Source organism: Lampris incognitus, chromosome 5 (genome assembly GCF_029633865.1).
Source record: "Lampris incognitus isolate fLamInc1 chromosome 5, fLamInc1.hap2, whole genome shotgun sequence".
NCBI classification, from domain to species: domain Eukaryota; kingdom Metazoa; phylum Chordata; class Actinopteri; order Lampriformes; family Lampridae; genus Lampris; species Lampris incognitus.
The window spans coordinates 30,165,942-30,178,643 of record NC_079215.1 but is presented as its reverse complement, the minus strand read 5'-3'; the positions used below and the strand labels follow the sequence as shown (position 1 = coordinate 30,178,643).

General features: G+C 39.9%; 1 protein-coding gene and 1 long non-coding RNA gene across 2 annotated transcripts in view; both read left to right on the top strand.

Moving 5' to 3' along the window:
* The first annotated feature begins 270 nt into the window (after positions 1 to 270).
* LOC130112870 (uncharacterized) lies at positions 271 to 3,661 on the top strand. Its single transcript, XR_008810262.1, has 3 exons — positions 271 to 344; positions 1,313 to 1,363; positions 3,585 to 3,661. It is a non-coding gene; the product is annotated as an uncharacterized LOC130112870 (long non-coding RNA).
* A 6-nt stretch (positions 3,662 to 3,667) lies between these two features.
* The window catches only part of cntln (centlein, centrosomal protein), a 116,130-nt gene continuing 107,095 nt past the window's right edge, over positions 3,668 to 12,702 (top strand). Inside the window, exons 1-3 of the mRNA XM_056280388.1 lie at positions 3,668 to 3,676; positions 9,159 to 9,247; positions 12,406 to 12,494. Coding sequence (XP_056136363.1) covers positions 9,167 to 9,247; positions 12,406 to 12,494 — 170 coding nt within the window. The 5' untranslated portion in view covers positions 3,668 to 3,676; positions 9,159 to 9,166. The remainder of the gene's footprint in view (positions 3,677 to 9,158; positions 9,248 to 12,405; positions 12,495 to 12,702) is intronic.

The window sequence follows — 12,702 nt, the reverse complement described above, 5'->3', positions numbered from 1 at the left end:
GTGCGTTAGGCACTTAAAAATTCTTTGCAGTGCATCAAGTTTCTCCATGTAGAGCAGAGATGTGTGAGGACACTGATTCCCCCCACGTATCCCAAGTCATGTCCCTCAGATCCCTCAGAACCGGCTTCTCATTAATCTTTCATTGTGCACTTGTTTTTTTAGGAGGATTTGCTCAACATTTGACTGAGACATCTCAAGAGTGAAGAGTTGAAGGAGTATGTTTGTAACGTGCGCGCGTGTGTGTTGTGTGTGTGTGTGTGTGTTGGAAGGAAAGGGGGGGTCAGAAAAAGAGATGGGGAACACTCCACAGAGTGACTGCCTGCCAGCCTGCTTCCTCCACTGGGGTGAGAGAAGCAATCCAATCCCAAGGCAGTCATTTCTATCAAGTTGAGCGTCTGGAAGCCCCACTTGCATGTTTGGTCAAGGGGTAAATAATAGATCAGGGATTAGGCTTGTGTAGAATTCATTTCAGGGTAACAAGCTACTTGGGTCCCAGGATATGCATATTCATTTCTTGGCCAAGGCCGTGGGAGAGCGAGGAACATATGCCTGTTTGTCAGAGGGCTTAGATTTGCTAATTAAATGAGATATTACATAGTTATGCGAGCAACAAAATAAACCCTTTAAAGGATTGTCCAGAAAAAAAGGGAGCTTGATTCTTCTTGAATTGAAAACCTCTGATATTATTTGAATTTAATTTGGGAGATGTTTCTCATCTAGACACCATTACTGCTGCAATTGAATATTGCTGTGACATATTTGGTGTCAGGTTGAAACTACCAACACACTAAAAAAGACTAAAAAAAACGTATTGCCCCTGAATTACTGCACTATGCGGGATAACATTTTGTCATAGATCGCTGTCAGGTGTCCTGAAGCCATAGAAAAAGGTTATAAAACTACCTGAAGTATCCAATAGTGAGTGGGGAGCAGCCTGCTTTAGCCAGATCACCCCTCATGCCTCTCAGCAGTGACATGAAGAATCTGATTGCATGTATAAAACATATTCAGTGTCACAATCAGAATTAATGTAGCACAGACTACATATTGCTAATGACTTAAAAAGTAGTTGTCATGCATTGCCCTCAGCTGGAAATGACAAAAGTGTCTCAAAATCTATCACACAAACCATGCACACACAATCAACATCCTTGGTGGAGAAGGAGGATATAGTATATATTCATCTATCACTGTGAAAGGATCCGACTTTTCACTAATCAAATGTTGCAGCTATTGATAATGAACTATTAAACCTGCTACTGATGTGTCCTACCTCCTGGGATGTCTGTTTTCTGCTACCCTGCTGTCTCAGGTCCGTCCAAGCCACAGAGGTCCTCCTGTCCATCAGCTGCAGCATGGAGAGGTAAGTTTGAGCATTACAAATAACCCAAGAGAACATTAATTTGACTAGTTGACAAGGTCTCTTTGGGAACCAGTCGAGTGGTTCCTGATAATCTGAAGCCTCATAAATGTATTTTTCTTAGTTGTTATATAGTCTACGTAAGTGTTACAAATGTAAACTGTATCACCAACCTTAACAAGTCCATACAAATTGAATAACTTAACCCTCCTATTAGGACATTAATCTCCGCCACCATCACCACCACCATCATCTTCTTCTTCTCCATTTTCATGATCATCTCAGGCACCCAATGCTATAAGGACAGATATACAATAGGTAGCACTGAGGTGTGTTGTGATGATATAGAGGAGTTCCTATGTCGCTGTCTCTGTCTGTTCCTACAGAAGGGTTGAATGAGAGTGGATCAAGTGCCAAAAAACATCAAAGATCATTTCAACTATCAGCGATTTTGTGACTGAACAGCATTTACTCAGAAAGATCAACGTCCCATGTCCCCTTTTTTTCTACTCGGGGAAAATATGAACTTAAATACAACCTCCCCATCTCTTTTTGATCCTCTCATTCAACAAGTTTTTGAAGCCAGACCTCAAGGGAAATAGTATCTTCATTCCCACACTACCCTGGAGGTTGCTTGCAACACGGGAGAGCTATGAGGGAGTGTGGCCCTAGGGCTTGTGATATTATAGGTGCACACACACACACACACACACACACACACACACACACACACACACACACACACACACACACACACACACAGATTTCCTTCAGGAAAAAGGTCTTGTGTGGATCAATTCCTCCTTTATGAGGGCTTTTGTCTGCTGAAGATGGGACCAGAAGGTCATCAGATGGGAATCAAGCTGAGAGAGTGTTGTGGCCTGGGCTGCAGTTAAGAGATGGACAAATTGGATTGTACACACAGGGGTATGTGTGTGTGTGTGTGTGTGGTGGGCCTTATGAAAGTTCAGAGGTCATTGACATTGCATGCAAACAGGGATACGCGTGATGTTATTAGAGGAAGGTTGGCAGAAGGAGAATATCGAACTATGTTGTCTGATCAAGGTACACAGATATTCTAGTTCTTAAGGCCGAAAGGGGGGTGCGAGAAGGAGCGGGGGTAATCAATGGCTTCTCTGTCATGGGATATTGTAGGGCAATTTTAAGTCTCACAGGACTGAGCATGAGGATAGCTCATGCTTGAGGTCAACAACGGCTGATAACTCTCCCTGGGCCTCCACTGAGAGTATAACCCCTCCTCAGGCCACATCTTAAATAAATGTGTGGCATCTACACATAAATCCTAAATGCCATCTTTGTTAAGCCATATAAATATATTTGATGAAAAGTTTTGATACCAAAAGATACCTTACATGACAGCAACGTGATCAGCTGTCCTAATCCACCAAGAAAGGTTTCATCATCAGCTGAGCCACAAAGCAGCGTATTCATGTAAGAGTCTGCCTCATTTCAATGCAAAGTGACATTTTGCTAAACACAGTTCAAGTTATACATCCCAACTGACAATCTTACAACCAATGTTCTTTTAAGGCTGGGGGATTGTGGCTCTTTAGTGTCTGTCATTATCAGCCACAGTTCTCAGGTTCAAAGCTAAACTCTGGGCCACATTAATGCAGAGAATATCCCTGTTTACCTGAGGAGGCGAGCGGAGACTATGCATCTAAAATCCTCCACGGGGTGTCATGTTTTTTCCCCTGGATGTGCCCCACTCCTTCCCTCTGTTAGCATCAGCCCACCAGGGCTTGTCATTCAGTTCTTGAATTTTTCATGCAGGTGCATTTACATGATCAGGCTTCTCTGTCACTATTTCTCCACATCGGTTAAATGCTGCCTAGCACTTGAACTTCCTTCCCTGTGACTATGTGGAGGCAAAGCAGAAGCAAGGAGAGCATGCTCACTGGGACTGTCACCGTGAGTGCCTTGTCATTTCACTGGCTGGCTCTGCACATTATAATTGGCTGCAATTAGACTTGAGAGGCCCACCAGGACAACTTCAAACAAGAGTCATGTTAACACATTTGCTGTGTCTTAGTCAGTTATGGTGACATTTAACAAAAAAGTTACTTCGCAAAAAAAAAATACAGATAGGATGTATTGCTGCTGCTGCTTCTTCTTCTTCTTCTTCTTCTTCTTCTTCTCCTACTCCCCCTCCTCCTTCTTCTTCTTCTTCCTCCTCCTCCAGTTTTTCCCCTGTTTTTCACAGGTTGCCTCAGCAGATTCTACAGTTTCCATCAGGGCCATGTGAGGGCACAGCACCAGCGCCGGCCGTTGTTAATGCAGGCCTCGACCAATCCGGTATGGTCTTGTCAATCCACATACTGATTTGGCAAAATTTTACGTCGGATACCCCTTCAATAAACTCACTGTTTTTGGCATAGCACAAGCGCTCAACAAAACATGTGAGATACATGTGTACATCAGAAAATGAAATACCCGGCAAACATAAACTACACGGATGTGTTACGTTCAGCCATTGATGTTTTTTCCTCAGAAAATATGAATGAATTTCAGAGGTTTTGCTCATGATGGAAACGGTTACATTTCTATTAGAGGAGTCATTTTAATCACTCAATCCCAAACCGCCCTCAAGATATGTATGGCTTACAGCAGCGACTCCATCTGAAGATACTTGTTCACCTATAATCCAAGTGAACAGACGTCAATTTACACTAATCCTAGAGAGAAGTGTAGCTTCCTCTTGGAGTCTAACGCTGATCTCAAATCCCAAATTCCTGTGCTGTATCGAGACAGACCTGTTACCGATTAAGTTTTGAGTCTGCAGTTGTGGTTCAGATTTTGCACAGAAGCATCTTCTTCAGATCCAGCAGACTCGGCCAATACAAATGCAGTCTGTTTCTATGGTAGGTTGGTTTAATGTTAAAATAAAATGAATTATTATTGATTACTGTAAGACTTTCCTTGATATAAGACTGATTGTTGGTGGGGGTCATCAGCATGACATTTTTCATCCCTGAGGTATTTTCTATATCATGTACCCTCCTCTCTGCTTTTAATGCATAACAATTAATTTTACATTTGTGCAACTTTGGAAAAGCTGGATATCAAATTGCTGTGGTCACTTATTTTGTTTTTGTCCAAATCTAGCTTGTGATTTGAGATTTTGCATTTAACTGACAAACAAGCAATCAAATCTTGGGCGGCACGATGGCCCAGTGCTTAGCGCTGTCATCTCACAGCAAGAAGGTCCTGGGTTCGAACCCCGGGGTTGTCCAACCTTGGGGGTCATCCAGTCTTGGGGGTCATCCCAAGTCATCCTCTGTGTGGAGTTTGCATATTCTCCCCGTGTCTGCGGTGGGTTTTCTCCGGGTGCTCCGGTTTCCCCCACCATCAAAAGAAACATGCATGTTAGGGTTTATACTCCAGTCTGTGCCCCTGACCGAGGCATAGCAAGACGAACTGGAGTTGGTCCTCGGGTGCTGCAAGGCGTCTGCCCACTGCTCCTAGCTACACAGCTAGGATGGGTTAAATGCAGAGCATAATTTCCCTACGGGGATCAATAAAGAATATCAAAAATCAAAATCAAAAAGAAATGTGAGGACAAAAATGGAGTCCCTATAGATTTCCCTATAGACAAATGTCACCAAATCACCTTTACCAGGTTTTCTTCTAGAGAAAACTCCACTTGTTTCAGTATTGATGGACTGTTAAACTCTGACACCAGTGTAATCCAGCATGGCTGCACATCAGTGGCGCTGGCAGCTGTAATCCTGTATGCACCGTGCATACATTTTTTAATCATTTGTTTCACACCCCAAGCCACTCACACCGTTTAAAGCAAATACATTTGAAGGCTGATGATTGGTGTTAACGTCACTGGCTAATAGCGCACGCTGCATACCGATCTCTGTACGCATGGTGCGTACAGGATTACGGCTGCCAGCGCCACTGCTGCACACACGTAAGTGGACTGCAGCATCTGTTTTTAAAATGTGATCCGGCGTAAAATGTTATCCTTGACACGTTCAGGAAATTGACTGGAAAAACCAAAGTAAAACTCAAATGATGACAGTGCTTGAATTGAGCAGGGACATGTAAAATGTTTTTTTTTTATCTTCTGAACACTGGATGCATGTCATTGGATAAATGAAAGAGGGCTGGGCTGTGAGCCGTGTTTTATATGTTCTCAGATGTGGATTAAACTATCATTAGTGGAACATACAACAATCACTTCAAAAGCAGACAAATGCATTACTGTAGAAATAGGCATCCGCAGCGGCAGGGGCTATCAAAACATGGTAGAACATGTCTGCACAGAGAGCATGAGCAACTGGAAACGAGGGCCAAATCATATTGAATAAGATGATGAAAGACAGAGTCTTCATCAGATGATAAAAAGATATCTTTGGGTTTTGTTATTTTCTTTAGTTAGAAGGGCTTTTATCTGCTAAGTTTGAGTGAAAATGGCAGCAAGTTATGATAACACTGTTACTGAGTAGAGTTAAACTAATCCCATAACCAGCTAAAGAGCCCACTTTAGTCCTCATGATAGTCACCATGTCCAATAAACTAAAGAATCAGTTCAGAGAGGGAGAGCATGAACAAGACAGAGAGAGATGAAGGAGCGAATGAGAGAAAGATAGAGAAGCTAATTCTTAAATACCATGTGTCCTTCTGTGTGTATGAAATGGCAAGCAGGCAGATGTTGGCTTTATACACCAGTCTACTGCCTCTGACATTGGTCTGCAAATGAGGATCCTAATGAGAGGCAGTGTTTGTGGGTCAAGGAACATCCTAATAATACTAAGTAAATTGCCTCTCTCTCTCTTTCTCTCTCTCTCTCTCTCTCTCTCTCTCTCTCTCTCTCTCTCTCTCTCTCTCTCTCTCTCTCTCTCTCTCTCTCTCTCTCTCTCTCTCTCTCTCTCTCGCTCCAGCTTCTCTCACTCCCTTGCTCACACCATAGAGGTTGAGCTGATTTTTGCTGCAGAGCTCGGATAAAGGGGGTCTTACCTGTTTTGTTTTTTTTGGGTTTTTTTATGTTTTGAGTTGTTGTTGAATGATTATTTTTGGGATTGTTAAAATATAAACAATAAGTGTTTGTTTGTGATATGACAAATATTGTTTACATTGTTAAAAGGATATCAAGTCTTTTTGATATTTTTTGTTAAATGAAGACTTGTTTTAAAAATTCAATTCTATCTCTCTTTCTCTCTCTCTCTCTCTCTCTCTCTCTCTCTCTCTCTCTCTCTCTCTCTCTCTCTCTCTCTCTCTCTCTCTCTCTCTCTCTCTGCCAGAGAAAGAATTAGCAGATGAACCAACATTTGTCTAAGTGAACAGCAGTGCCAATCCTCATATTTCTTCATTTCTCCCTTTCACACGCCATTAGAAGTCTGGCCTGACATTTAAGTGCATTAGCCATACAATATGGAGTTATCTTGTCTCTACCGCAAAACAGATGTCAAACACACACTCCTTTTGTTCATTTTTATTTATTTGTTTATTTATTTATTTATTATTTGCTTACTCTTGTCCACACAATTCAAAAACATTAGCCATGAAAACAAGAAAAACTGTTTGACTTTCCAGTGAATGATTAAAAACACAAAATACCAAAAAATATCAGTAAGTGTGGGTCATTAAAGCGTTCATTAAAAGAAAAACATACTGTATATGAGTACAGTATAGTCAATGTAATGCAGCATAAGATCAATATCATATCTCTTTATAATTGTTCACATAGCTGTTGAGCTTTGGGGATTTATGACCTTATAAAACAGCAATTCTGGGAGTTAGAAGACTTGCTTTAAGTGTAAAGAAAATATTGACGCTGTACAATATCACAACACTCTCATAATACATGATATTTTTCTGTTCAAGATGATTTCTCAAACAATTTATTGTAAATGTTACATTATTCTGTTCAGTGCAAGTGATTGGGAGTGATCAATGAAACGATGCCATTACTGTAAATGTTATATTGCCTCAAAGCATTATCATTCTGCTACTGACCTTTTCTATATGTTTAGTTCATTTTTAGTTATGTACATCAATAGAATTATGACTTGTTAACTGATGAAAATACTTTTGTGCAATTATATTTGATTAAAATATAGTTAAAATTATCTAATAACATGATTTAATCAGTTGGTAATTATTTAGAATTTACATGCAAACATTATTTGTTTGATGCAATTGATAAATTGATATCAGTAGTAACAGCTAATTTTGGTATTATCAGTATTGATGTTTTTTTCAAAAGCTTTTAGAAAAGCACTATATAAAATGCAACTTGATTGATTGATTGATTGATTGATTGATTGATTGATTGATTGATTGATAAAAAGTTCAGGTGGTTATATTCTTGTACAATATGTTATGATTGAAGAGATTTTCAGCACACAGTTTAATAGGCCTTAGACATCTTTTTTAGAATTAGGTTTTAAGTTTTTTTTCTGCACAAGGTAATATCATTCAAGTTTTCAGAGTGTTTCTTTTGACTAGTTTTAGTTTTTAATCCTCTTTACACTTGAACCTCACACACACTTGACAATGCCCAGTCTTGGTCTTGACTTAGACTGGTTCAAAGTTAGTCAGTGCACCCTGATATGGCCAAAACTGTTGTGCCGAAGACGCAGGCTCAATCAAACAGTAACTTGGCCAGTACAGTGGGGTTGCCATCCCAAGTGTAGAACTGGTATATGAACCTGACTTCATTAAGTCCAGTGAGTCCATCCCACAGTAATTAACACTTAAAGTTATGCAAAAAGCCCTTTCAGTTATGAAAAAAAGACTCTCATTGAATGCTCCTTGTCAGTTTGAGGCTACAGCAATGAGACAAATTTTTTTTATCGTCATTTGTTTGCCATACACGTCTTTGGGATAATATTTTGGTCTAATAATCAGCAAACTCTATTCATGATAATTAACAGAGCTTAATCCATTATTTGGTTCAGATTTTAAGACTGAATAGATGTTTGCTCTTGCAAGACACATCGGTTGCCCATGGTACCGCATTATTCTAACGCTGCACATTAAATCCCGAGTACCTGCGTAATGCCGTACGTTGATATTAACTGTTGTGAAATGACGTAAAGAATATGACGCAAAGAGGAAGTAGAAACTGAAAACAGCGGGCTGTTTTGAAACCTCCTTGGCACTGCAGCTAACGACGGCAGCGTCCGTTATGATATAACAGAGTGAGAAAGTTCGTATGTAGTGCAAAAATAGCGTCACGTATTTAACTATCCACGTCTACAGTATACCGCTGTTGTTTAAGATATTAAATGAAAAACCTACTTGGTCGTTGCTCAGCGCATGCACTTTCAACACGGAAGATTGTTCACCAAAGAGGAGAGACGGTAGCATATGTTGTGTTAGTTTTCTTAACGTTGGCTAGTTACCATAGCCCCATTGTGTATACGCACTCCGTTACAGAGGCGTTAGCCGACTGGTTGGCCAGCCGTCTCATCAGGTAAGAAACGTCAGCTGTTGACATTGTATTCGCCCAAATACAGTAGTTACATTCTGCTTAGCCGCTCACCGGCCCCGACACATTCTCCCTTGCTACTATGTGCAGATTTAAATCCTGTCTTCAGTTGCAGAGCTGATTGGAAGGAAGATGTTCAAGTGCATCTGTCAGCGATATGTAGCTGATAAACGTCCTTGTCGTTTTAGATGGACAAACCAATGACCATGGCATACTGTCTACTCTTATGATGCATGCTAACGACACCTGTTGAAAGAATTTTGAAGTTGTACACCTTATCAAACAGGCTCTGAATGAATTGTAATGCCCTGCATTATTTTGACTCCTTTACAGCCGTTGCAATGTCCTCCAAAGATGAGACTCGTGTTTTGCTTTTGGAAGAGCAAGTTAAGACTTTATCAGACGAGTTAATGCAATGCCAGGTAAGTTTGGAATGTGGCGTTGAGAAAAATCTGGAGGGTATAGAAAGAATCACACAATGACAACACTTGGTCCATACTAGCGCTAACACGCTGTTTTTTTTCTTTGTTACTAAATTATATGCATAGACTTCCACTTACAAAGATGTCCAAGAATGGCAGTGAGCAAACCGTTTCAATGTTGCAAATAGAGTAATTGTCTCTTCTAGCCATTCCTTTTAAATAGACATCTTAGTTCATTAGTATGCAAGAGAGGGCCCCTTATGTCCTGATTCAGTTATTGAGAGGTGGTGGCCCTGCACGTTCACCACAAGGTGGTGCCTAATAACATAGGGGAATTCACCTGAATCTCGCCTCTCTCACTTTGCATATTCTCACTCCTATATCAGGCAGGTAGGTCACCATTGTGTTTACCAGTGTTTATTATAATACCAGATTGTCATTCTGCCCAGGGTACAGCTGAGATATCATCATTGTGTTATGTCATTTAAAATTAAAAATGCTTCGGTCCACAAGTAGAAAAAAAATTATCAAAAAACTCTTCGATAACTATGTCCTTGGGGCTTATCCAGGAATGCTGCTGATACTTTTATTAAAGTAAATGAAGGCCACCATTGTGTGAGTTGAACTTTTACTTGTTTTTGTTTCTCATGCCAGGGAAGTGTTCTGGGACATTGCCTCGATGAGATGAGAATTATTTTATCGATATTATTGGTTTTTGATGCTCAGAGTTTGTTTGTTTTTTGTTTTTGTTTTAGTTTTTTCAAGAAATTGGTGATTGCAAATTCTTTATCTTAAGGATCAGAATTAATCCTAAATGTCATCAGAAGAGTTTATTTTTCTGCCTAAAATTTCAGAAATCAGTCTGCGACAACAATGCCTTACTTTATCAGTCTAAAAAAATCCACTGTTGGTGTTCCCACAGAATGCGACTGAGAGCATACCCTAAAGCCAAGGCACGTTTTTTTCTGGCATTGTAATTCATTTATAGGACAGTTATTTCATCTGCACTGTATCTGTGTGTGGGTAACATGCACTACAGCACAGAGAATCTACAAATTTTGAGATCAATTGTGATTTATTTATCTTTAAAATAATTGTACGATTAATTTGTGTAAAGAGTTTTATCTCAACAGCAGATACCCCAGCCTGCAATTTATAATTGCTTAAACAAAGGTCATCAGCAGATAAGTTAACAGAAACTTTATTCATTCCGACGGGGAAATTGTTTTGTTCAGCAGCAAAGTGGTTTAGGCCTCGCAATAATTAATGTGTAATAACAGTAAAACATGTTCAATAAACACAAAGACGATAATAATGGAAATAGAATAAAAAAAGACAGTGTTCATTTTTGCTATAGATTGAAATATTCTGTCCAGGTTGCTGTAATTACACCCACAATGTAACCAAAACCACCATCTATAACAAAGGACATAGTAGTCTTTTTATGTTTAGGCCTCTAAAAAAGGCCTTTAGCTTTGTCCAACAGACATTTTGACATAGCGTATCCTAAGCATACATCAGGCATACATCCAGGGTTATATATTACTGTCAGTGCCAGACATAATGTAATGTATAGGCATGCTTTATGTTCCGACACATCTCTCGCTACTTCCGTGTCTGCTCAACCAAACTGACACAATCCATTCTTGGTGGTCTGGTCAGGAGAAGAGCATCAGTGATTCTGTCTATCTAAAAGGGACTCTTAGTTGTGCAGTGTACCATTTAAATAGTGGCATTTAAATGTCGTTGATATGTAAAGTCTGTGGCATGATGTATTTCAGAACTGCCATTAACTACAAAGAGGCTCATCTATCGGCTAGCAAATGATCCTACTAGACCAAGCTCACTTGATTAATATGTGGCTGAATTCCTATTGCCTACTTTGGTATGTTTAGCTCATGATGTGTCTGGAATCACAATTAATTATTCATTCACCGCCAGACACATTTGATACATCTTTAAGTGCACATACGCCAGAAGAGAGCATTTGATGAACGTCTCGACTGAACGGTTGTCACTGAAATAGTAGTAGCCAAAGGGTAAGTAAAGGGTGGCCACCAATTTGAAATAAGCCATGTTGCTTAATTTAAACATTAGCTGTACTGCAGAGCTTATGTAGAAAGACGGTAAGATCTCTGTCCTCCTATGCAGACACATGTGGCACACACACACACACACACACACACACACACACACACACACACACACACACACACACACACACACACACACACACACAAACACACAAACACACAAGGACAGAGATCTTCCAGTCCCTCTATTTTATATGTTCTGCCAATGGTCTTATCAAGGTTTGCCTCTGCCATTTAGTAAATAATTGATTAGACACTTTTGAATGGGGGTTTAAAATTCATGTACTAATTGGAGACCAGTAGATTCCAGTGGGAGGGACGACTTTTATCTTATAATGATGCAAACATAATTTATCAGATAATTTTATATTTAGTCGATTTGGTATAATTCCGTCTTTTAATGTCAGAAAATGTAGTTTTTAGATGTCACTCATTAAATGTAATGTAGTTTAAAAATGCTTGAAAAGCCAGCGAGACAATTTGAATTGGAAATGTGTCAAGGGCTGACTGGGCTCTCTGCTTGAAGATGACTCTCTCTGTCATCAGTTTTGAGTTTCTTCGGGGCTAGTTACTTTGGAGCTGTAGTGAAAAACACATCTAAAAAGTACTTTATTAATAAAGGAAATGCGAGCTTGACTGCTGTGTTTTGATTTGGATTCCAGATCTCCCCAGTCATAAATAGTGTATAATGACAAGTGTCAATGCTTGCTCCCCTTGAGTCGAAGGTCACATCTCGGTGATTGAGCTCCCTGTTTAGACAGCACCATGATTAGAGAAAGCAGGCCAGATCAAAAACTATTTTGTGCACGATGTATAAATTATTGATTGCCTTCTTGGCCCTTCGTATGCTAATCTCATGGAGCATCCTATTGAAATAGTTTTATTTCATTTAGAAAAACAGAAACGTCCTGTTAATTAATCTTTTTTGTTAGAACTCATTGCATTTTGAAATTAGGCTCTTTCACGCAAATGAACTGTTATAATACATTTGATGATTTTAGTTTTCAACGGGACAAAGTTTAAAAACTACAAAATTAACTAAGGTTGAATTCTTCCTTTTCTCAGGCAGACAAGGAGTTTGTGTGGTCCCTATGGAAACGCTTGCAAGTAGCCAATCCAGACCTGACCCAAGCTGTCAGTTTGGTGGTTGAACGGTGGGTAGATTCATTTTTCAAATTGCTACCTGAAACGCCCAGAAGCTGCAAATTCCTTTATCTCGTAAGTGAAAAGAAATATGTGTGAAAGTCATCCAAGGGTGTGTTTAAGGCACCCTGGCCATTCTGCTGGGGTTACTCTAGAATCTGGTGCAGATGCTGATTTAAGCCTCCTTATCCCCGGTCTAGCAGTTCAGCCATGGAAACC